Consider the following 23,413-nt stretch of genomic DNA (forward strand, 5'->3'; position numbering starts at 1 on the left):
GATATGTGGGTTAGTGTCATTATTAGATATCTACTACTACTACAACTAACAACTCACCGCCTCAGGCCAACACAGCTACACACGCTCCTCCTCCATCCTCAATCCCTCCGCTCCTCCTCAATCTATTCAAAGCATCCTTCTTTACACCCTCCCAGGAAGTTCCCGTCTCCTTTATATCTTTCTTTATGACATTCTCCCACACCAATCGCGGACGACCTGCTTTCTGTTTAGCCCTTAATGGTTGACCGAAAAGGACAATCTTCGTCAATCTATCATCCTTCATCCGTAGAAAGTGCCCAAGCCATCTCAACCTTTCTCTCATTATAGCCCTAGAAAGTAGGATTGAACTGCGCTTTTCGTACAGCCTGCTGTTTGAAATACGGTCAGTCAGCCGGGTACCCAGAACAATCCGTAGGCAATCTCTTCGAAAAACACATAGTAAATCTTCATCCGGTTTTCGGAGCGCCCATGCTTCAGAACCATTTTTAAGCACTGTCATCACTGTAGCTTCCAATATTCTAATCTTGGCTTGTAGACTTATCTTTAAAACGTCTTTCAACTGTGAAAAAACACCCTGAACCTTGGCTATTCTACTTTTAACGTCTTCACTGCTCCAACCGTCTTTACTAATAATACTACCAAGGTAAGTGTAGCTGTCCACTTGATCAATCTTTTCGTTACCCAACGTCACCTTTTCTTCTTCATTTATTCCTAGCCTTAGTTACTTAGTCTTCTTAACATTAATTTTCAAACCTATTCTAGAACCCTGAACTCGCAAAACCTCTAAAAGTTCATTCATTTTGCTAAGACTTTCATCTAGGATACTTAAATCATCATCTTAAACAAAGTCCAGGAAAGTTTTCCCTCCCTATTTGATTCCGTGTTCTCCCATTGCCTTTCCTGTGCTCCTTAAGAAAAATTCCTTGAAAATCATCCATATAAATATGGATATAACACAATCCTGCTTAATTCTTAATTTAGCAAGACGCCTAAAACGGGACTTATTTCCTACCTTAGCAGTGGTAAGGATAATTCCATACGTTGCATTATTCACGTTAATATGCTTATACTGTTTACAGTATAATAGTAATACCTCCACTAAAACTTTTCCACTGAGTAAATCGAAGGCTTAATTGGAATAAATAAAACTGTGGACCAAAGTTGTTTGATAACTCAGGCACTTCTCATTTATTAACCTAAGAGTGAAATGCTCTTATTGCAGATAAAAGACAAAAGAAGAAACAATTTAACCAAGAGGCTTTTCAGAGTTTTCTTTTTATTATTTTTGAGAGTGTTTTTCGATGAAAAGCAAAAAAAAAAACTTTTTTTCAAAAACTGCCGAAATTCTGTCAATTTTTTTTCTATTACTGCGTCCTTTGCTTGCGTAAAACGTAAAGTTTTCTGGCTGTCTGCCCATTTTTTTTCGTTTAAGTAGTCGTTCTTAAATTCTCATCTTATTAACTAAAGTAGTTTCTGTTACTCAACCATGGTTCTTTGATTTTTGTTCAGGGCTACACTTGACATTTTTAAAAGCAATATGGCTATCAAATAATTATTTTTTTCCGCTTCCATGAATTTTTGCAATAGACCTACAACGTCCTTGCATTCTTCTATTATTCTTTTCAATTATTCTTTATGTTCTAAAATAAGACATTTTGCAATATTGTTTTTTCTTTCGATCATTTCTTTTTTTTGTGGAAAAAATACTGAAACTAGTATTGAAGTAAAAGCAAAAGCTCTAGTAATTAGCTAATAAAGCAAACTTTCTAACACAAAATTGTTCTGAGATAAAAACAACAACAAAAAACAAGACAAAGCGTCTTTTTTCTAAACTTCTACAGGTATTTTTCAACCTTGCCGCTCATATCATTTAGGAGATTTAGATTTTCGGTTACTACGGGGAGTGGTTCGCCCTTTACAAGATCGCCCCTAAACTTTCTGTTAATATTGGTCGTGGTGTGCTCTTTACTCCTTATATTTTAATGCCCTTAATTTCCAGGCCTTAAATTTTTAATATTATACTAAATTTGTTATATTATTTATAATATAATTTGTTATATAATAAATTTGTTATATATTGTAGCAAAAGGATAACAGTTGTTATACGCTTTATTTTATCAGAAGAAAGATCAGCATTAGGTCTTTTCAAAGATATCTGATTATTAAAGCAAGTCCAATTTCTAACAACCAATTCCAATAAGCTCCGAACTTCTTAATTCCCTTTTGTAAGGTCTTTGATTAGTTACCTTTTGTTAGTGTATATACATACACTTTATTATATACCAGTTGTTTATTATTTCTATAAATTAATGTCAGTTCATACTGTGTCTTTTCAAAGATATTGAATTGTTAAGCAAGTCTGATTTCTAACAACGATTTCTGCTAAGCTTCAAACTTTTGAATTTCTTTTTTTTTAAGGTTTTTGAATTGTTGTAATCTCTTGTTAAAATATATACAAATATTTTTGCAATTACCAGTTTTTTGCTCTTTACGCAATTTAATTTCTTTTCATACTGCATTCCATTCAAAGATATTTAATTATTACATTTTTTTCCAAAATTAAGGTTTTTAACGAATTTTCCCAGACTTCTGACCTTTATAGATCGTTTTTTTTTATGCGAGAACATCCCAGGATACCAATTTTCCCGAAAAAATATGAAGCCGTTTTCGAAAATAGAATATATACTTATTATTCACATATAAAGATAGCATATATATATATATATGTGTATATATATATATATATATATATATATATATATATATATATATATATTTATCACAACATTCTTATCTTATAACACTCGTTAATAATGGGGTTTCTATTTTTTGTCCAGAAAATAATCTTGCTTTATTATGTAGAAAAACAGGAGAGAGAGAGAGATAGAGAAAGAGAGAGAGAGAGAGACAAAAAGAGAGAGATAAAGAAAGAGAGACAGAGAGAGAGAGAGAAATACCGAGACTGAGAGATAAAGAGAGACAGAGAGAGAGAGAGAGACAGAGACACCGACAGCAACACAGCTAGACATAGAGAGAGAAACTTCTGAACCCCTTGAAACATACCTTTTTCTTCTGTAAAAAAAAAAATCGGAAAAACAAAATATTTGCCCCCTCCTAGTTGTTGAAAATACTTTTTTCCCGTCATAAGAATAAAGAAAAGACCTTGACCACCTCCTATATTTTCATGAACTGACAACAAAATAATTCAGCAAAATTAAAAAATAATTCAGCAGATACTTACCGCACAACGACAAATTTAAAAGTGTCTCCTGACAACTGTTTGATCAGAGCTGAAACGTTCAAATGACAACGCTGATGTACTACGTTGCCGTTAACCTACAACGAGATAAGTAGTAAATACAAGTTGAATTTTGAAAAAAAAATTTGTAGAACAAATTGATACTTTTTTTTCTAAAATTAGGTCTTAGAGTAGTTTGAATATTAGAGGTATTAGACAGCCAAGCTAATTTTTTTTTAATTCTTATTACATAGATAGTTCTAATTTCCATTTCATTCTAATTTCGAGAAAGCTATTGATCTGAACATCCGACGTTAACAAAAGATTTGTAAAACATCCTATAATTCCTTCCAAAAGTCATGCTTAAGAACAGAAAGGCCTTTGAACAGCACAGCTTTTAACGATTTGCTATTCTACTGCGTTTCTCTTATTAGTTCTAGAGACTTCAAATCTGATTCATTTGAAGTGGAAAGCATAGTTAAATTTAAATCTGACTTTTTGTATTGACTTGGAATCCTATGCAGCTATATACCTATTTCTTAAGAAATTAAGGAAAATGGGGATTTCAATTTTCAATGAGATAGACCCACTTCTGCAGTCATGCAGTTTTTGGTAGTAGCGGGCACCAAATATTAAAAAAAAGAAACGTGAGAGAAAAATTGGCAAAAAATAAGCACTTACGTGCCACCAAACAGCTTACGAAGGCGTAGCTTTCCCTTGACGGTTCAGTTGCCTTTGGCAGTCAACAGATTGTTAAAGTTTCATTTTTTTTTGCGGAAGGAAAACATCATAAATTAAAGTTTTTGCTAAATTATCTTTACGACTCATAGTGGCAACGCCGATGAAAATATGGCACTACCCAAAAACATTACAAATTGCAACAACCAAAGGGAAAATCTCAGAAAATCGCTGTTTTCAAGTATGAATCAACATAAGATGGGCCAAGGGGACAGAAAAAGACTTTTTTTTATGTCAATGGTACTTTAAAGTAACTTCAAGATCACTGGTGATGTTAAGATCACTGTTACAATATTAGTCATTCGTAGGAACATTGGTGTTGATTCACATAGCACGTCCTCCATTTTATTGTCATATAAATCTCCTTTTTCCCGTTATGAGTAGAGATGGGTCAGAAGGCGCGGGACGACACCCCTGCTGCCACCTACAACTTTTTTAACACCATATATTGGCACGAGAACCACGTGGTTTATGTTTTTTTTGTCAATGAGAATTTGAAAAACAGGAATTTTGTCACATTTATGTATGTTTTCATGGATGGTTATGTGTGTGTTGGTCGATTTATTTGATGTTTTTAATGGATGTTTAATGGTTTTTGTCAGTGAGAATTTGAAAAACAGGAACTTTGTCACATTTATGGATGTCATCAGCAATTCATGTCTGTTATATGGTTTTCTCAGTGAGAACGAAAAAACAGGAATTTTCTCACTTGGATTTACATAATCGCTAGGGGAAATTATTGATTCACGAGTGGGGGAATTAAGAAACAAACATGGCTTCTTTGATCTTTAGGTGAACCTAGCCTGTAAACTTGATTTACATAATCGCTAGGGGAAATTATTGATTCACGAGTGGGGGAATTAAGAAACAAACATGGCTTCATTAATCTTTAGGCCTGAGGGATTTATTTATTATTGTTGTTTTGGACAAGTGCATGCTAGGGGTGAATGTCAAGGTGTCCTGGAATAGGAAACAGTTAGATCACATGCATCCTTCTCCGCCAATCAGAGAGTCGGATACATCCTCCCTCTCAGCCAATCAGAGACGTGCTTACATATGATTTCCCCGTTACATAACAATTCACCCTTGAGATTTCGTATATAATGGACATGCAATGTGATTAAATTATCAGAAAGTTCCACAACACAATGGATGGAACACATGAAATTATTGATAAACTTGAAGCCTTGGCAGCCAGAATTAGCAATGTAAGTTCTGTTTTCATTTTTTATTTTCAAAATAAAATTTTTTTCCGTGGTTACCCTCTACTCTATTCGGTTAACCCCCCCCCCCTATACAAACGTCACTATATGATGTTCATACTCGATAAAAAGCGTAAAATACGCTCTTTTTTCGTTACGTAAACCACATCCTTCCTTTCCCCTCTGTCTACGTTCATAATTCTGTTTTTTGATAAATTCCATATCTTATCTAAAAACAATTTTCAACTTTATGTCAATCACTTAATATAGTGTTTTCACCGCTATGGCTTTCACTTAAAGATTTCTCGCAACAATTTAAACAGCTGATAATTACTGACACCCCCTTTAAAGTACTTCCGGCTTTGGTAAATATACAAGAATTTGGATAGCGGCTTAACCAAAAGGCTTCTCTGAGAAAAAAAGTTTTTCCCATCGAATTAAAAAAAAAACAGTTTCGCGTGAAAAGAGACATTATTGTTAATTAACATTGTGTGTGGTTACAGGCTTTGCGTAATTCTATGTGGTATGGAAGCAAGGAAATGAGTTATTTCCAAAATTAATGCCTAACAATATTTTAAAGGACATTGGTGAAAGGGGGGGGGGGTTTGACAATGCCTCCAATCGAACACCTACCTTGGCAGGTGAAAACACACGGGTTCCCCGCGTGAAACGAAAGGGGGGGGAGTTTAAGAAAAAAGATACAGTGCTTTATTATGCGTAAATTGAATAGCATTTTTGCCATATCTTTCGGTGGTGAGAGGGGGTATTTTTCCATGTCTTTTCTCAGGGATATTTTACGTGGGGATTATTTTCCGTGGGCTGTTTTTTCTGGGTGTGTGATAAATACCAGCTATCGTAAAAGGATATGGAAAGATAAAAAATACCGTTAATACTTTAAATGCATCAAACAAGGCGTGCACAATGCAGATTAAAACCAGAAAAGAACAGAAACGCCTAAAAATAAGAAATTAGGCCGATTTATATAGGCAGGCTTTTGAAGGGCTCAGTGAGCCGTAATTCTCAGATTCAAAAAAGGATGCAATTAGTATATTTCACGAAATTTTTTTACGTTGTGCTTTCTTGGTGATAAATGCTTTTCTAAACAAAATTATATTGATGATGATACTAACTTTCTTTCTGTAAAAAAGGGGCAAATTATTTCAATACTAACTTTTTTCTCTTCTTTTTAAGGCCAATTATGAAGAATCACCATCGCCTCCACTCGCTAAGAAAGAGAGGGTTAATAATGCGAGCCATACGAAGGCTAGTTTCGGGCAATATGTTAGCTGGCCGAAGCCTCCAAAACAAGTGCAATCATCTGTAAAAGAATATAAAACCGCCAGCCCGTCCACCTTCCATCACATGTTGCCTGGGCCTTCAAAAGCTGCCCCATCATTGATAAGTCAGGAAGTGGCCCTCCAGCATGCACTACCTGGACCTTCGGATGCCCAAGTGCAGCCGGGATATGCAAATGTAAACATTTTTTCCTACCTTTCTATATAGAAATATCTATCAATTTCTTCCAACTTTTATAAGGCCTTTTCTACATGCAACATTTTCGAACACTGCGTAAAAGTATATCTCAGCGGGAATATTGAAAGATTTTTTCTCCCCAAAGGAAATATAATGTTCTCCCTTTTGAATCACGTCAAGTGCATGCATTCACCCTTTTGCTAAATTAGATTAGTGAAGCCAAAAAAGACACTATATTCTGGTCATAGTAAGGTTAGATAATTTCTATTGCGATATAAACAAATGGTTCGCATTGCCTGTACAAATATAAAAAAAAAACTTTATATCTGAATGAGTTGTGTATCATGATAGGAGATGGTTATCCATTCCGAATCATGTTTTTTTTTCAAAGCAGATAAAGAGTATTAATATGAAATTTTATTTGGAGTAATTGTTTGAACAAAATCAAAACATACTATGCCATGATTTAGATTGTAAATATCTTATATTAGGGTGGGGTCGGCGCAGAGTCCAGGATGGGTCCGGGAAGCAATGCGGTAAGCGCCCCGGGGAAGCGCCATGTTGACCGGCTCTGGGGGGGGGGGGGTTTAAGAGTGGAAATTGGGAAGGGGTGGAGTTTTTTGAACAAAAATCAAATTGTCAATTATATGTAAAGCGGCGTTTTAGATTTTAAATATAATATATTAAGTTGGAAATTGGAACTTTCAGAATATCGATAGTTGAGGGGAACAGTGAATTAACCAAATGCTACTATGTGCATACTGCTACTACTACTACTACTACTACTACTACTAAGTACGTTTTTAAAAATACGAAAATAATAATCGAAACTTTAAACAGGACGGGGTGACTTTAACAAATTGAAAATAAGCTATTTTTTCATTTGGAGGTAGGCATGGGCCCATACTCATCAATCCCCTCATGAACTTCAGTTAGAAAAGAAGAGGCAGTGTTAATTTAGCTTTACGACAAATAAACATATACGATCAGAGACTGGCATGTTAATTACCTTGACATACCCTTTAACAGTGATGACCTTTTAAGTGATTTTTTTTTAAATGTTGATAATAGCACAGCTGAGCAGGGTAATGTAGATAATTCAGATTCAGACTTAGCATTGCTAAGTCCAAATACTATGCAGCTTTTGGATTATTTTGTCGGTGAATTGAGGGGAAACCCATCCCCCTCAGATTACGTGAACATTTCCCCACTACAACCTAATGAAGCGGCTTCCCATAGCCATTTTATTTAACAAGTTGGGGGAGGGTATAATATACACGCGGGGGAGGGGGGTACAACTCTCCCCGAATTTCAATTGACCAACAGAATTTTAAATAATATAGTTGTTTTCATTGCAACGTTTGGTGACCCTTTTAATTCGCTTTTGTGTGGTAATTTTGTTTTTGACCCTATAGAAATTGTACACAACTATGTAGACAAAATTCGTGCACTTCTGGAGAATCAAATTCAATTGTGGGGAGGTAGGGATTCAATTAAGGTTTCCATTGTTCTAAAAGTTTTTTATTTAAATGAGGGAAAAAGCGAGGTTTACTATCATTTTATACATTCCGAGATGCGTTTGGTTTATTCAAATTTAGAAAATTTTGAGGGTGTTTTCATAGAGTGGGTCGGACAAATTATAACGCATCTCGAGAACTATAACGAAAACGAACGTGGGTCTGTATTCTTATTTATTGAAAATTTAAGCGTTAACATATGTAAAATTAAGAAAGATTTTATTTTAAGAGGGGGGGCAGGTGGGGGGTATGAAAGGGATATAGTTTTAAATTATAATCCAGATCTAGTAGGTTGTCAAGGTGTCCAGAAGATTTGTTTTGAAACAGATCAAATGTGTTTCAAATCTGCTTTCCTCATCTCAGCATACGAGCCTCGAGCTCAGAACGCTACCAAGAAGAATTTAGACACCTGGGCTGTGCAAGGGAAGGAGGGATCCAGTTTTCCAATTGTAGATTTTTCATGCTTAGAAGGGAAATACCCAGTCACGCTACGATCTATTGACATGTTTGAAAGGGCTAATGCCCACTTAAATATTGGCGTTACTGTGGTTCAGTACGAAACAGAATTTGAAGATGGGACTCGTTCTAAAAAGAAGGGGGTGGTCTTCCCCGTAAGGGGTCCCTCAGTTGATTTGGTTAAACACTGGGTTTGGTTGTTATACACACCACCTAGTCAACCGAACACAATCGGTCATTTTAACCCTATCACTGACATTAGTAGAGTTCTGGGGGAGGGTAAGCATAAGGGGGTATGTTTCTACTTTCCAACATGCCTCTATATTTTGGACTGAACTAAAGCTGCGAAATCATATGAGGCATTGTAGCCGACACGGCTATCAGACAGTGGAAACGGTTTCAGGGGATCGGACAATTCTACGATTTAAAAATTTCCAGAATAACGTCCTCCAGTGCAAAAAAATATATTTAGACTGTGATGCTAAGCAAGTGGGGGTGAATGACCCCCAATATCCAAACCGATTCAAAGAACATCTGGCTATTGCAGTGTCCTACGCCCACGCGCAAACAGATAGTTCTAACACCATGCGATTGTTAGAAATAGTTGAGACATTGGATGAGGGACCTGAGTGCATGGACAAGGCATTGACTAAACTGATTGGCACAGCTAATGGTGCTATTTCTCGTTTGAGAAATACCAATTATCCAAGGGTGTTGTCTGCAGAGTATCTAAACGCAATTAAAAATAAAAAAAGTGGGGGGGTTTGTACGGGAGAGTTTGTTGTGTTTGATAAAGGGACTAACGGGACACGGGGGGGGAGGGGGACAGGCAGAGATCATGACCATTTGGGGCAGGAAATATCCTCGGGAGGTAGCAATTTTAGAGGGGTTGCGCATCAATCGTGTAATTTAAATGTTAGCCAGCAGTTTTTTATCCCTGTTTTTATTCACAACTCTAATTATGATTTAAAATTTATTTTACCGGCACTGGCACGTATGCATAGGGAGGGAGGGGGAGTAGATTGTCCATGGGTAAATAGTTCATTTACCTACAACATAATTCCCAAATCAGCTGAGAAGTTATTGCTTCTCGACCTGAAATGGCAGGCAGTGGATAATGAGCATATGTACTGGAATAAAATCAGGTTTTTAGATTCTTTTAGTTTTTTCCCCAAGGCATTGAGTCAATTGATTCAAGTGCAAAAAAGCAACAATTTTGATTGCTTTCCCTTGCTTAAACAACACTTTCCAGACAGTGAAATGTATGACCTGTTGACCTGCAAAGGTATCTATCCATACGATTATTACTGTTCTGGCGCACGCTTAAGTGAGGAGAAACTACCTCCAATTGAAGCTTTTTACAATTCACTCACCAACAGTGAATGCAGAGCCGAGGAGTATGAGTTTGCCAAGAAGGTGTGGTCCAAGGGGGATTGTAAAAATGGGTGGGAGTATTGTAGACTGTACTTGGCCAGTGACGTTCTAACTCTGTTAGATATAATCTGTAAGAACACAGACCAGATCTATTCAGAGTTCGGGTTAGATATAGGCTACTATTTTTCTACACCCCATTTAGTGATCGATTTAATTTTAAAAATTAGCAGGGAGTAAATAGGCCTAATCACCGATGTAGATCAGCACCTTTTTGTCGAGCGTTCAATGAGGGGAGGGTATGTTTTTCATGGGGACCGCGTCCTATCAACCGATACGTCCGGACAAAGCACCGGTGTAAAGTCAAATGCAGTGCTCTTGGACATGAGCTCATTGTACCCCACAGCAATGTCACACTACTCTTTGCCGTGTGGGAACTATCAATGGCTTGAGAATCCTTGTGAGTTCCCCGACATTACCACCGTCGAGGACAATGGTCCACAAGGATGGTTCTTTGAAATTGACGGTCACATTCCGCTGGCGCTTCACGACTCAGTCAACGATTTTGTCTTTCCCTGTATCAATCGGCCCGTGAACAGGGACTCTCTGAGCCCCTACAATCGTTCATTGGTTGAGGATATGGGGATGCACTGGACTCCCTCTAAACAGAAACTGATTGCTGATTTGGACCCTAAGGAGAATATCGTTGTTCACCATGTGCTTTTGCACTGGATGGTGAGCAATGGTTTCAAGATCACTAAAATACACAGGGTCCTACAGTTCAATCAGCGACCCTACTTGAAAATGTTTATCGACACCTTTGTCGATAAACATTCTAAGGCAAATTCAATGGTGGAGAAGGAAATGTATAAGCTCATTCTAAATTCAGCGTTTGGGAAAATGTGTGAAAGCGTTCATAAGAGATCTCGCTGTGACGTCGTGACTGACCCTCGAGAGTGTGCACGAATTATTGCCGACCCTAATTTTACATCGTTCACGAGCATAGAGGCCGGCATGGTTCTTCTACACAGGCAAAAGCGAAATGTTGTACTGAACAAGAATATAGCAAGTGGCAGTTCAGTACTGGAAATTTCAAAAAAGCTCATGGTGTCGTTCTTTTACAATGTGTGCAAAGTGCACTGGTCACGGAAAGGGGAGGTTCAAGTTTTCTATGGTGATAAAGACTCTCTGCTGTTAAAGGTAAATGGGACAGAATTGGATTTATTGGGTGATTTGCAAAAGGGGGTGCACATCAGCTCGTGGATGGATTTCACCAACTGGAATCCATCACTCTACCCCGAGCTGGTGAAACCTCAAGCCCCCAACCAACTATTAATGTTAAAATCAGAGACGGGGAGTGATTTGATATCCAGGGGGTGTTCCCGGGTCCCAAAGTTTATTGCGTGGAAACTCATAGTGGGGAAGAAAAGAAGGCGTGTAAAGGGGTGCCTACACATTTTGTAAAGAGCAATTTTCACATGAGCGTGTACAGGGACTGTTTAGAAAGTAGCCTAGTGCCGAGAGCACAAGTGCTTGCAATTCGCTCTCTACAGTATAGAAATTATACTGTGAGAGTGGAAAAGAATGCAATGTCGTGTATATCCGACAAGGTCTATGTGCTCGAGAATGGTGCGACTGTCCTACGCCATGGTCACTACCGTATTTCAGACCGAGTTGAATGCATTGACTATCGTAATCAACTTGGTCTGGATAAATTAACCTAATCTGAACTAACCATCACCACCACCCATCAACCTTTCATAAATTAACCTAACCAACTAATCTATCTCAAGCACTAATCACCATCACTACTAACCCAACCACAAACCTGTAGCAGTCGCAGTGACGACAACTATTCTTTTTCCACCGCCGCTCCCGGGGGGAGGGGGGAGTCCCTTCCTGCGGCCGCCCAGGGGGGGGGGTCCCGCCCGCGGCCGGCCGGCCTTTGGCCCCGCGGTCCCCGGGGGGTGGGGGATCCCACACCTTTAAATTCACCATAATCAAGTTCAACTGTGCTACTAGCAATTTCCAAGTGTGTGTGTATTTTCTGTTGTCCAAAAAGTGTCAGGTATAGAAAAGCGTTTAAGTTGACAAAAAGTGTTGTACAGAAAGTGTTGTACAAAAAGGGTTTTTTATTGTACATAAAGTGTTGTACAGAAAAGTGTTTTTAAAGACAATAAGTGCTTATTTATAAAGTGTTATCATTGCAGTTCATGTTGAAAAAATAGAGTTTTCATTTTGACCATGAAAATTTGTCAACTGTTCTTGTGTTATTATTTTTATCGTTGTGCAGTTCATTTTGACTGCAAATATTTTTTTTCATGCAGTTTCGAAATAAATGCTGCCATGAAATATTGTTTTTGTTGTTGTTCTTGAATAGATAGATCTATGGGAAAACTACTAATTAGTCATTGAGTACGTGCAAGTGACTCTTAGCTACAGGTAAACTATTGTCAGCAGCAGCATGTATAAATTTAAAACGCACACCAGATCGATTGTGAGTGGGGTGTCAGTGTAGGGAAAAACAACGCTTTTAAATCAAATAACTAAAAATAGTGAAAGAATGTTTTTGGAGAAGCCGAAAAAAATCTACTATTGCTATAGTATTTGGCAGGAGTCATATGATAAAATAAAAGCTATAGACACATCCATACCAAAACAATTCATACGGGGACTTGATGTTTTCAATAGTATTGAATCGAACTCACGGTTGATAATTGACGATTTGGCTGAATTCATTGAACAGTTCTCACAGGAAATGCTACAACTGTTCACTGTTTGCTCCCATCATGAACACATTTCTGTTACTCTGGTTCTACAAAATCTATTTCATCAGAGCAAATGTATGCGAACCCTTGCTTTGAATTGTACTGTCTATATTATCTATCGAGTCGTTCGGGATTCGAGCTCACGAAAAAATCACAATAATCACAAATACCCCGGCACGCCAAAAATTATATTTTCAGTGTAAACACAGGCAACAAGCAAGCCCTACCGTTAAATGTTGCTGGATCATAATAAAAGCACTCCCAAGGATCTACGTGTAGTCACCGACATTTTCAACACTGAAATTACAGTATACCTACCGGTGAACAGTAGAAAAGACTATTAGTCACCATTATGACGCTGAAGAAACTACACAAACAACGGCATCTGTTTTCCGTTTTAAGCACTTCAAAACCCTTGCTTAGGAAGGCTATACTCAAACATGGGGTTGACAATGATTTCATTAATCTAATATCTGAACTTTGTTTAAATTTAACTGAGGGCAATGTTCAACTGCCAGATGGTGTTAGACAACAGACAACGCAACATCGTTCCACTGCACGCGCCTGGGCTTTAAAAAAAATGGTAAAAAATTTTAAAACACCACGGCTCCTTCAGGCGGGCGGTAGCTTTTTCACACTTTTACTACCGATAATTGCATGACTTGTAAACAGTTTTCTCTAGAGAGAGAATGTTAAAATCCTATAAATTGACACCATTTGAACTTGTCCTCTCACCCATCGAACATTTTGAGGACAATCTAAGCAAATTCATTAACGATGAGAATATTGCCGATGACAAAAAACTGCTTTTACTTCAAGATGCATTGCGACGTGTGGACAAACATAAACCATATCGTGAGAGACCCGTCACCACAGATCCCTCTAACCAGGAAACATCTCAAGATTCTGCACTGCAATCAAAGGAGAAGGAATTGAATTCGATTGTATTGAAAATTGGAAACCTATTGCCAGTGACCTATCGAGAACAGAGTAAAAGAGTATTATCATATCTCGTGTTGGAAACTGGCTATCAAGTTCAAGACGATAGAACAGTGAAACAAATTATAATTCAAGGAAAAAGATATAATCTAGTTGATTTAATATGCGATATGGTGACGAAACGTAAAGGACTTTTAAACTTTGACAATAATCTATACACCTGTCTGTATGTATCAAACTTTCCCAAAAGTATTATTAGCAATAAGCAAATTCTAAAGAAACTAAGAGAATATAATCCTCCAACAACACCATTTAAAAAATAAGAAGATTCAATATTTGAAGATACTAGCAGCGTCAATGATTTTACAACACCTGTGGCTGCTAGTCAAAAGCGAGGACGAATTGATTCGCCCGCCAGTGTGCAAAAGGGGAGTGGACATTACACTACGTGTCTACGCTCAAAATGGATGAAGTTTTGAAAGGTGTCTATGAAAATATTGGCGAAGCGGGGAGTTTAAGTTCTCCCAAAACGCTTTCCAAAGCTGTCTCCGGCACCACCACATTGAAAAATGCAAAAGAGTATCTAGAAAAGGAATCGAGTTACACACTACATCGAAATCACAGCCTTCGCAGCAAACAATATCGACAAACCAAAACCTTTTTCCCACTGCATATAATGCAAACGGATCTTTTAACTATAGACACACTTCAACAACGTCACGATGCGCTCTACAAATATATTCTGGTGGCCATCAGTGTCTTTAGTCGCTATGCATATGCCAGTCCACTATGGTCAAAGAGAGGTGTTGAAGTTTCTCGGGCCATTGAAAGTATTCTAGAACAGGATTCATATAGAAAAATTCAATCGGATCGTGGCAGTGAATTTGTTAATCCCCATGTGCAAAAGATTCTTTTGAAATATAATACAACACTTTATCATAGTCACAGTCCTATAAAGGCTGCATTGGCTGAACGATTAATAAGAACGATTCGTCTATTAATTTAAATATATTGTACATTGAAAAATACATCGGATTTTATTCATTATTTAGATAAAATCATGTTTATATATAATCAACACCCCATCGATCTCTGTCCAACTCTACATTACCGGATGTTCACTACAATGAAAATGCATTTGATGCTTTTCTAAAGCAATACTTCAAGGGTGAACAGGAGAAAAAGAAGAAGAAATTCAATTTTGGTGATACTGTTCGAATTAATAGAACCACCAATATTTTTGAAATGGGAACTTATTCATGGAGCACCGAACTTTTTAAAGTGTCCAAAATCCTGTACACCATACCCATAACTTATCGACTGCGAGACACCAAAGATTTTTAGATTCTGGGCTGTTTTAATGAAGATGAACGGCAAACAGTTAGAAATACTATTAAATTTTAAAAAAGTGAAATGATATTAAAGAGTCGTATATGTCCGGGTAAAAGACACTTACTTGGTCGATGGCTCGGATACGACTCGGATTTTCATTTTTTGATCAATGATGAAGACATTAACAATGCCCAATGATTTCTATGTGACTTTCATGTCCAATGTTTCTGATCCTCTCTACAATGATCTGAATATAACAAGTGATTTTTGGACGAAACTCCCCCCCACCATCAATTTCGACGGAAAGTATGAAGTGGCTCTTGTCGACTGTATTCTCAAAAATAACTATGACATCCTTAGAAAGGATCTTAAATATGAAATAAAAATTAGACCCTATAATTGGCCGCCTCCACCAGGTGATCAAGAACAAATTCAAAAAATCAATTGGATGGATTATCCATATATTGAATTAGCCTACGATGAACTCACCTGTATGAATGATTTATGTCGTACTATCAATAAAAGAATTTCCTCTCGTAAAAAGGGAGCTTTTCATTTCAACTATTCAAAGGAGGAGGGTAAGATCTATATTAGTTCACCTATTGTCAACGAAAAGATTATTTTCAATGATAACCTAAAGGATTTTATTGGCTTTAAGCTCAATATAATCAATGGCAGAAGTGAGGGAAACAATAATTTCATTTTCGCTGACTACCCGCCTGCCTTCTCCACGGACACCTGTATATTTCTCTATGCTTCATTTGTGGAAACATCTCGGGTTGGTAATTCAAATGTTCCCCTCCTACGAGTTCTTGAACGAAAAACCAATCAAGAACATATTCACCACTACAATATAAAGCATCTTCAGTATATTCCCGTAAACACTTCCTATTTAGAGCTCTGTCAGTAAACACTAAGAACCGAATTGGGTGATCCCCTAGCAATTTCAAAAGGTTTGGCTGTGATTACAAGCCATTTTCCACCCATCGTTCAACAGCAAGATGTCTAATAAAAAATTGGTATTCACTTATCCTGATATTGACTGCTATGTTAATACTCTTGGCTCGAGACAACAGGGCAATGGAATGGACTACTACAAAGGTCGCTCGTCAATGTCTGGTTACGGTCTTGGTAGTTGGTTTGCTAAGCTGTTTCGCTCTTCACTACCACTGGCCAGAAAATATAGTGGACCAGCTGCGACATATTTTGCGTCTACTAGGCTATCCAAGTGGGGCTCTGGCAAGTATTTAAAAAAAAGTGCTACGGAAAATCTCAGGTCCAATACATGAACCCATGGAGAGAGATTAAAACAGTATGTAACAGGCTTAAAAAGGTCAAGAAACAATGCATCCCTCATCAGTCTCCGCTCAGGACGGACACGAAAGACATCACTTTTGTCAAAGAAAAGAAGGAAAAAGCTGACACGTGCTGTAAACAGAAGTCCCAGGAAGAATAGAATTGTCAGATCGAAACTAGATTTCTTCCCCTAAAATGTCCTACCTACCGCATAAGGATTCTCAACCTTCAATCACCGCCTCATTGAATCTATTCAATGCTGAAAATGTTGATGTGAGTGTCAAGCATGGATACTATGAACAATTTTATCCACAACAACCCCTCTCTGATAATATCCACTTTCAAATTTATTCCAATGAAGACAACTTTATGGACTTGTCTTCAAAATTTATAGATTTTCAAATGAAAGTCCGGAAAACTGCTAATACAATGCCGATTCGGGGCGATGGAATATCCTATGAAAATTGTATATTACATAATTTATTTCGTCAAATTAGTGTCTACATCAATGGCACACTGGTGAGCACAAGCAACAATCTCTCAAATTATACAAGCTATATGCAATTCATGTTGATGACACCCAAGTGATACAAGGAATTGAGAGGCAGCTCCAATGGATATGAATGTATTACTAATACAGATAGTGCAGATGCACTTAAAAATGCTACAACTAGTGAATTACATCTAGTTGGAAAAATATATCATGAAATATTTAATATACCCCAATGGCTGCCGCCCAATGTTAAAGTGGATATAAAATTGACGCTTGCACCATCCAATGTTATTTTGAGAAAGGAAAGTTCTGGTAATCCTGATTTATGTCTCGCCCAAACCTCAGCAATACAACAGGCATACAAACAGCAGGATATGAGTTCAGCTTCTTTGGCCGAAGAACACCTAAGAAAAAATGGTAATAATATTAAACTACTTGTTACTCAAAGAGTCACAAATCAACGAAATATAGATATGGGCTCACGTACCTTCACCGATTCATCCTTTATCAATGGCTAAATCCCCTCGAAATTGGCTTTGGCATTTGTAAAAAGCGCCAGTGCAATAGGATCATGGACTGAATGTCCACATAAATTCGAGATGTTTGGACTTTCATCTCTTGTGTGCAAAGTAAACGGTATCCCACTCTACAATCTATTTTTTGATAAATCCTATAGAACATTGTAAGATTTGACCATGCAAACCCTAGATCATGACTCTCAACTATTTGAAAATGGTATAACCGAAGATATGTTTGCTAAAACACATGGTATCATTGTATTGGATTTGTCTGGTACACAGGATATGAGTATAGTACGTACGGGGAGTGTGCGTTTAGAGTGTACATTTACCGACCCATTGGCTGAGAGTATCGAACTAATCTCACTAAACCAATATGAAACCTATTGGGAAATCACTCCCGAAGGCAGTGTTCTACTAGACTTGGCACCATGAACACCAGTCAAATAATCAATGTATTTAATATGGACCCCTACATGTCCCAGTACAAATACTATTGTCTGCCCTCGGACTTTCTTGGAAAAATTCAAAGTGTCAACAATACCTTGATTATTGTTAATAGCAGTCTTTCGACTGTGCTGACGGGTCATTGGCTGTGCATCTTTCAAACAATGAAGACGATTGAATTTTTTGATCCTCTTGGTCTACCCTATACATTCTACACGCCTCACATCAGCAACTATATTGAGAGCAGTGGGAAAACTATTATTCAAAATCGGAAGAGGGTTCAGGATCTAACGACTAGAAGCTGTGGCTTCCATGCACTACTATATTTTGTGTTCCGATGTCGTGGCTATACTTACAAGCAGTTTCTCCACATTTATGTTGACAATCCACGTCTGAATGACTTTCTAGTGGAAAATATCCTCTCAGACCTATATGATATTGATTTCAGTGCCCTAAGAGTAAAGTGCTTAAAAAATGTTTGTGAATTTGTTTATTAATAAAATGCATATATATATAACAATGTCTTTCAATCTTCACTTTAGATTTCTTCATCTTCAAGGTATAGGCAACTGTCGTGAACCACTAATGCCAATAAATCATTTGGATTCACCGTATATTGATCTTGATTGACTGCAAAGTCAGGGTCACATTTTCTACAGTACAATGTAACCTCACTCTTGTCATATCTCTTTGTATAGTCAATGATACTATTTGCATTCATATTATGAAATTCACGAGTTTCAATCTGTCTATTTGAAGCAATATCAAATAAAAAGTTTTCAACTGGTGAATCACATTCGGTAACTGCCAAATAAAAATCACTTGGTTTATAGTCATAGTAGGTGGTGTCATCACAACAATGACGTAGAAACCAAATTGTCATGTTACCCCAACAGTTGAATCGTAGACCAGAGTCCCCTTCCCAGAATAATGTAATTCCACGACGATACCAATCTATTATAAAAAAACTAAAATCACGATTATGATTATTTCAAATCATAGAGGGGTAATTATTCTACCACTTATCACATTTATCATAGTTACAATTGGAGCACATTTTCCCTCTTTGGTTAGAGTCACACACCTCATCAATACATGAATTACATCCTTTAATTTGTACTGCATAGCCTCTATGTAATTTACAAGGATTACATAATTTACACTTTCCACTATAGTCATCAATAATTGTACAATTCTCACATTGAGTCCAACTGCCAATAGTGTACATGCACAATGTATATATATAGAACATTTTTCGGTTTCCGATTTAAACTAACTCACAGATAACCCGAAAATGATCCACTTCGTTTAATAAATTCTACAAGAGTAAAATGATGGGAGAGGGGAGTAACTCTGCAACACTAACCTTACTGAATAATGGGGGGAGATATCTACATTGAATACATTGGAAATGTTTTCAAAATTATATTCACAATATGATTCTGCTTTGTTTCAATTAATATATCAATTAATTGACTATAAGCATTTGAATCACATTTTAAAAGTTTCATACAATAGTCCAATGGGGGAGAATCACTCCTCATTATATTGTCAAGTGTTCCCCGACAAGAGACTATCCTGCGTTTAAGAGATAACTCGAGAAAATCATCATCCCAAATCAAATGTTTTTCCATAAACACTAGATTTGATCTAATTTTCTCTTTCTCAAATTTATTCATTTTTCAGTCCTTTCACTCCGACTGCTGACTCTAGGCTGAGCCTGATTCGTTAGCCCTAACCAGAAAAGAAAGAGAACATTTTCGATTTCGAAACAATTTTATTGATTAATTACAACAACAACAACAACATCAATAATATAGAGCATGTACAATTAGCGATACTGTTTATTGTCTTCAATATGTTTCACAAATGCACTTAAAGCACATTGAAGTCTATTCACATGTGCTATATCAACTTTAGCGGCGAAACATAATTGATCCTCCATTTTAAATTTGCTCAAGGATATCACATATCTTGCATATACTGCATCCCATTCCAGACAAAGCCGTGAACCTTTCGTGATTTCCACCGCAATGTTTGGTGCTCCTGTACTATTATCATCAACTCCACTATCAACTTCTAATAGGGTAAACATTCCTCTCATCGCCATCAACACACATATATATCTAAATGAGTAAAGTCAAACTGTTCTTCTCACTCCTTGAATTCTATTCACAGACTAATAAAACTATAGCAAAAATCCATTCTTTATATTCCCTCCGCCGCTAATATGTAAACAAGCCCTCTGATTGGCTGAGAAAGGAAACACGTGATCTAACTGTTTCCGGGAAACTCATAACATTTGGTTTGAACAACAACATCAAATACTATTTCTGGATCATCCATAAAACAGACATGAAAAACATCAAATAAATCGAACAACACACATAACACCCCATGAAAACAGACATAAATGTGAGAAAGTTACTATTTTTAAAATTCTCACTGACAAAAACCATAAAACATCCAGAATTTGATGTTGATATCCGAGAAAAACATCATATAAATCGAACAACACACATAACCATCCATGAAAACAACCATAAATGTGAGAAAATTCATGTTTTTCCATTTGAGAAAATTGCTGTTTTTTCATTCTCAGTGAGAAAACCATATAACAGACATGAATTGCTGATGACATCCGTAAATGTGACAAAGTTCCTGTTTTTCAAATTCTCACTGACAAAAACCATGAAACATCCATGAAAAACATCAAATAAATCGACCAACACACATAACCATCCATGAAAACATACATAAATGTGACAAAATTCCTGTTTTTCAAATTCTCATTGACAAAAAAACCATAAACCACGTGGTTCTCGTGCCAATATATGGTGTTAAAAAAAGTTGTAGGTGGCAGCAGGGGTGTCGTCCCGCGCCTTCTGACCCATCTCTACTGTTATGTACAAATAAATGCATCATTAAATAGCATATTATTCTGATAAGATTCGAAATACCATCTGCGACCATTCAGGGTGCTTTGATTTTTATTGAATGAGATCATAATTATATTGTTTATGTTAAAACTCTAATTTCTAATCATATACAATTATCTAAAGTCATGGCTTGGAAAGCTATAAAAAAAAGAAGCTCTAACACATCCTATTTCAGCACAGGGCCAAAGCCCCTATTATTCCAAAGCGCTTTATCACTGAAAGAGCTTAAAGGCCGTGAGGTTAAATGTATACATAAAAGCAGCATTAAATAGCATCTTGCTCTGACGAGACCCAAAATACCTTCACCGAGGCTGCAAGGGGCTTCAATTATCCTTCAACGGTGTTACAGCATTTATAATAATAATAATAATAAAAAATCTAATTTCCAGTCATATACTATTTTCTACAGTCATAAAACTATCAAAACAAAGTTCTAACACATTCCAACTCGGCAGACAGCCGTAGTGACCGAAGAAATATGCCAACAGGGCTTTATCAGTAAAAAGAAGCTTGGTTCGAGAGGCTAAATGTATACACGAGTCCATCGTTAAAGAGCATATTACTTTCATAAGACCAAAATGCCTTAATTTCTATTTTAAAATGGTGGTATATTGTTCACAACAAAGAATTCCAACTTCTAGTTATTTACTATTTTCTACAGTCATGGCTTAGAAAGCTATCAAAAACAAAGTTCTAACACATCCCAATTCGGCAGATGGCCAAAGTCCCTAAAGAAATGTTCCAAAAGTGCTTTATCACTTCGAGAGGTTAGGGCTCGTCCCAGGCGAGTTTTCTAAAGCGATACATAGAAAGTAGAAGCTATTAGGAATGAATGAAGACCTGTGTTAATGACAAAAGAGAGAGAAAACATACTGGATACTCTTTCTCTATCCAATAAAAAGCAATTTCAGCAGTTCGTTTGGACCAGTTTAGAAATTTGTCAGAGAGGAAGTTCTCACTATAGTCGGGTCTTTGGTACCAGGACTGAGGCTCTTTGGGATCCAAAATCGGAGGAGTAGTTTGCTAATTTTGGGACCCAAAAGCATCTATACTCAAGATACCAGCCTTCCAATATTGGTACCCTAGGAAGTAAAATAAACTGGATTTCGATAGTACCTCTTTTTTTTTTTTTTTTTTTTGCGAACTAATTTTTCTATTGTTGACTTTGTATTTTCGTTGTGGGGGGGGGGGGGTAGCATATCAAAGGATAATCGTTCCTAGTTTTCTTCTATCTCTATATTTTTGACTTATATGTGCGTACCAAATAGATTTTGCATGATCTCTTCAGTACCCATTTGATGTGTTATTATGGTAATTACATTACTCTAGTGATTTTTTCTGATCACCGAAATTAGCCACCAGCATCCCCAGTTGTATGTAACTTTAAATCCCTTGTGAAAAAACTTGCAATCTGCGGCCCCGACTTCAGATTTATAGAGAGATACCGAAGAACCTAAGGCCCGACCGAGATATCAAAGAACCTAATTTAGTTTTACCAAAGTAAGGAGGCTTAAGTTTATCTCTGAAACAAAAAATTTGACTTTTCAGTCAAGATTTAGTTCTTCGAAACAATAGTAAAAGCTACTTCTCTATCCGACTTAAAGAACCCAAGGACACGAAAATAAAGCCTTTTGCCCCTCTTTCCTATCCCCTTGGACCCATCTTAGGTCTCTTAATACCTGAGAACGATTTTCAAAGATTTTTTTTTCTGTTGTTTAAAAACTATGAAATTTTAGGGCAGTTCCCCGTTTTTGTCAGTATTGCCACGTCGAAACGTGAATATAAATAAGCAGTTTTCACACTGCATAATAATTAATTCACACTGTATAAATTAAAACAAAAATAAAATAAAAACATGGTATAAATAAAAACAAAACATGCAGTGCAGTAACTTACACTATACAGTGTAGCATCTAATATGCAGTGTATAAATTACTAAACTCTATTTCATTACTCCATTGCTGGCCTGGGTAATCACCCTAATTTGTCAAGACTTAAAACACAATACTCACTGTACTGGCCAGTCATCTTTCATCAAACCTAAACTGTCCATACACTTCCTTTCACAATTCATTCAATTCTTCAAACTCTCATCCATGTCTCCACACATAGGGCAAGGACCATACCGCCCTTGCCTCCTCCTTAAATATTTTCTTATTATTTAAATATTTTAATATTTTATAATAATATTTATAATAATAAAATATAATTTTATAATAATATTATAAATAATAATTTTATAAATAATAACATTATAAATAATAATAATATATATTATAATAATTTTATAAATAATTTTATAATAATAAAAATATTTATTATTTAAATTTTTTCTTATTATTTAATTATTATTAAATATTTCCTCAAGTGGTAAACTATCCCCTGGTAAACCAAATGGTAGGTATTTTAAAAGCAATAACGAACATTTATCATAATATTTATTGCATGTGTTTATTATAGAGCAATAATATAATAATAAAGAAGATGTATTTATTCTTTATCCGACTTAAGAATCTGTATTGGTTCATTTGAATTGTCGGGACAAAAGGGTATGAAAGACTAGCAAAGAGGGAAACTCGTGCCTGTCTCAGAGAAACAAGGATTACATTTTTCATTCAGATTCCAAGAAACACACGATATAGGAAAACCGTATATTTGTCACCAAATGGTATGGCATATTTGTCAC

General features: G+C 36.5%; 1 protein-coding gene across 1 annotated transcript in view; it reads right to left on the reverse strand.

The window, feature by feature from the left end:
• Window positions 1-23,413, reverse strand: part of LOC148954169 (multiple PDZ domain protein-like) — a 416,101-nt gene that overhangs the window by 54,522 nt on the left and 338,166 nt on the right. The window contains exon 33 of the mRNA XM_089086188.1: window positions 3,242-3,336. Within this exon, the coding sequence (XP_088942314.1) occupies window positions 3,242-3,336 (95 nt within the window). The remainder of the gene's footprint in view (window positions 1-3,241; window positions 3,337-23,413) is intronic.

The sequence above is a fragment of the Artemia sp. Qi Xiang Cuo genome, chromosome 3 (genome assembly GCF_049724085.1).
Source record: "Artemia sp. Qi Xiang Cuo chromosome 3, ASM4972408v1, whole genome shotgun sequence".
NCBI classification, from domain to species: Eukaryota; Metazoa; Arthropoda; class Branchiopoda; order Anostraca; family Artemiidae; genus Artemia; species Artemia sp. Qi Xiang Cuo.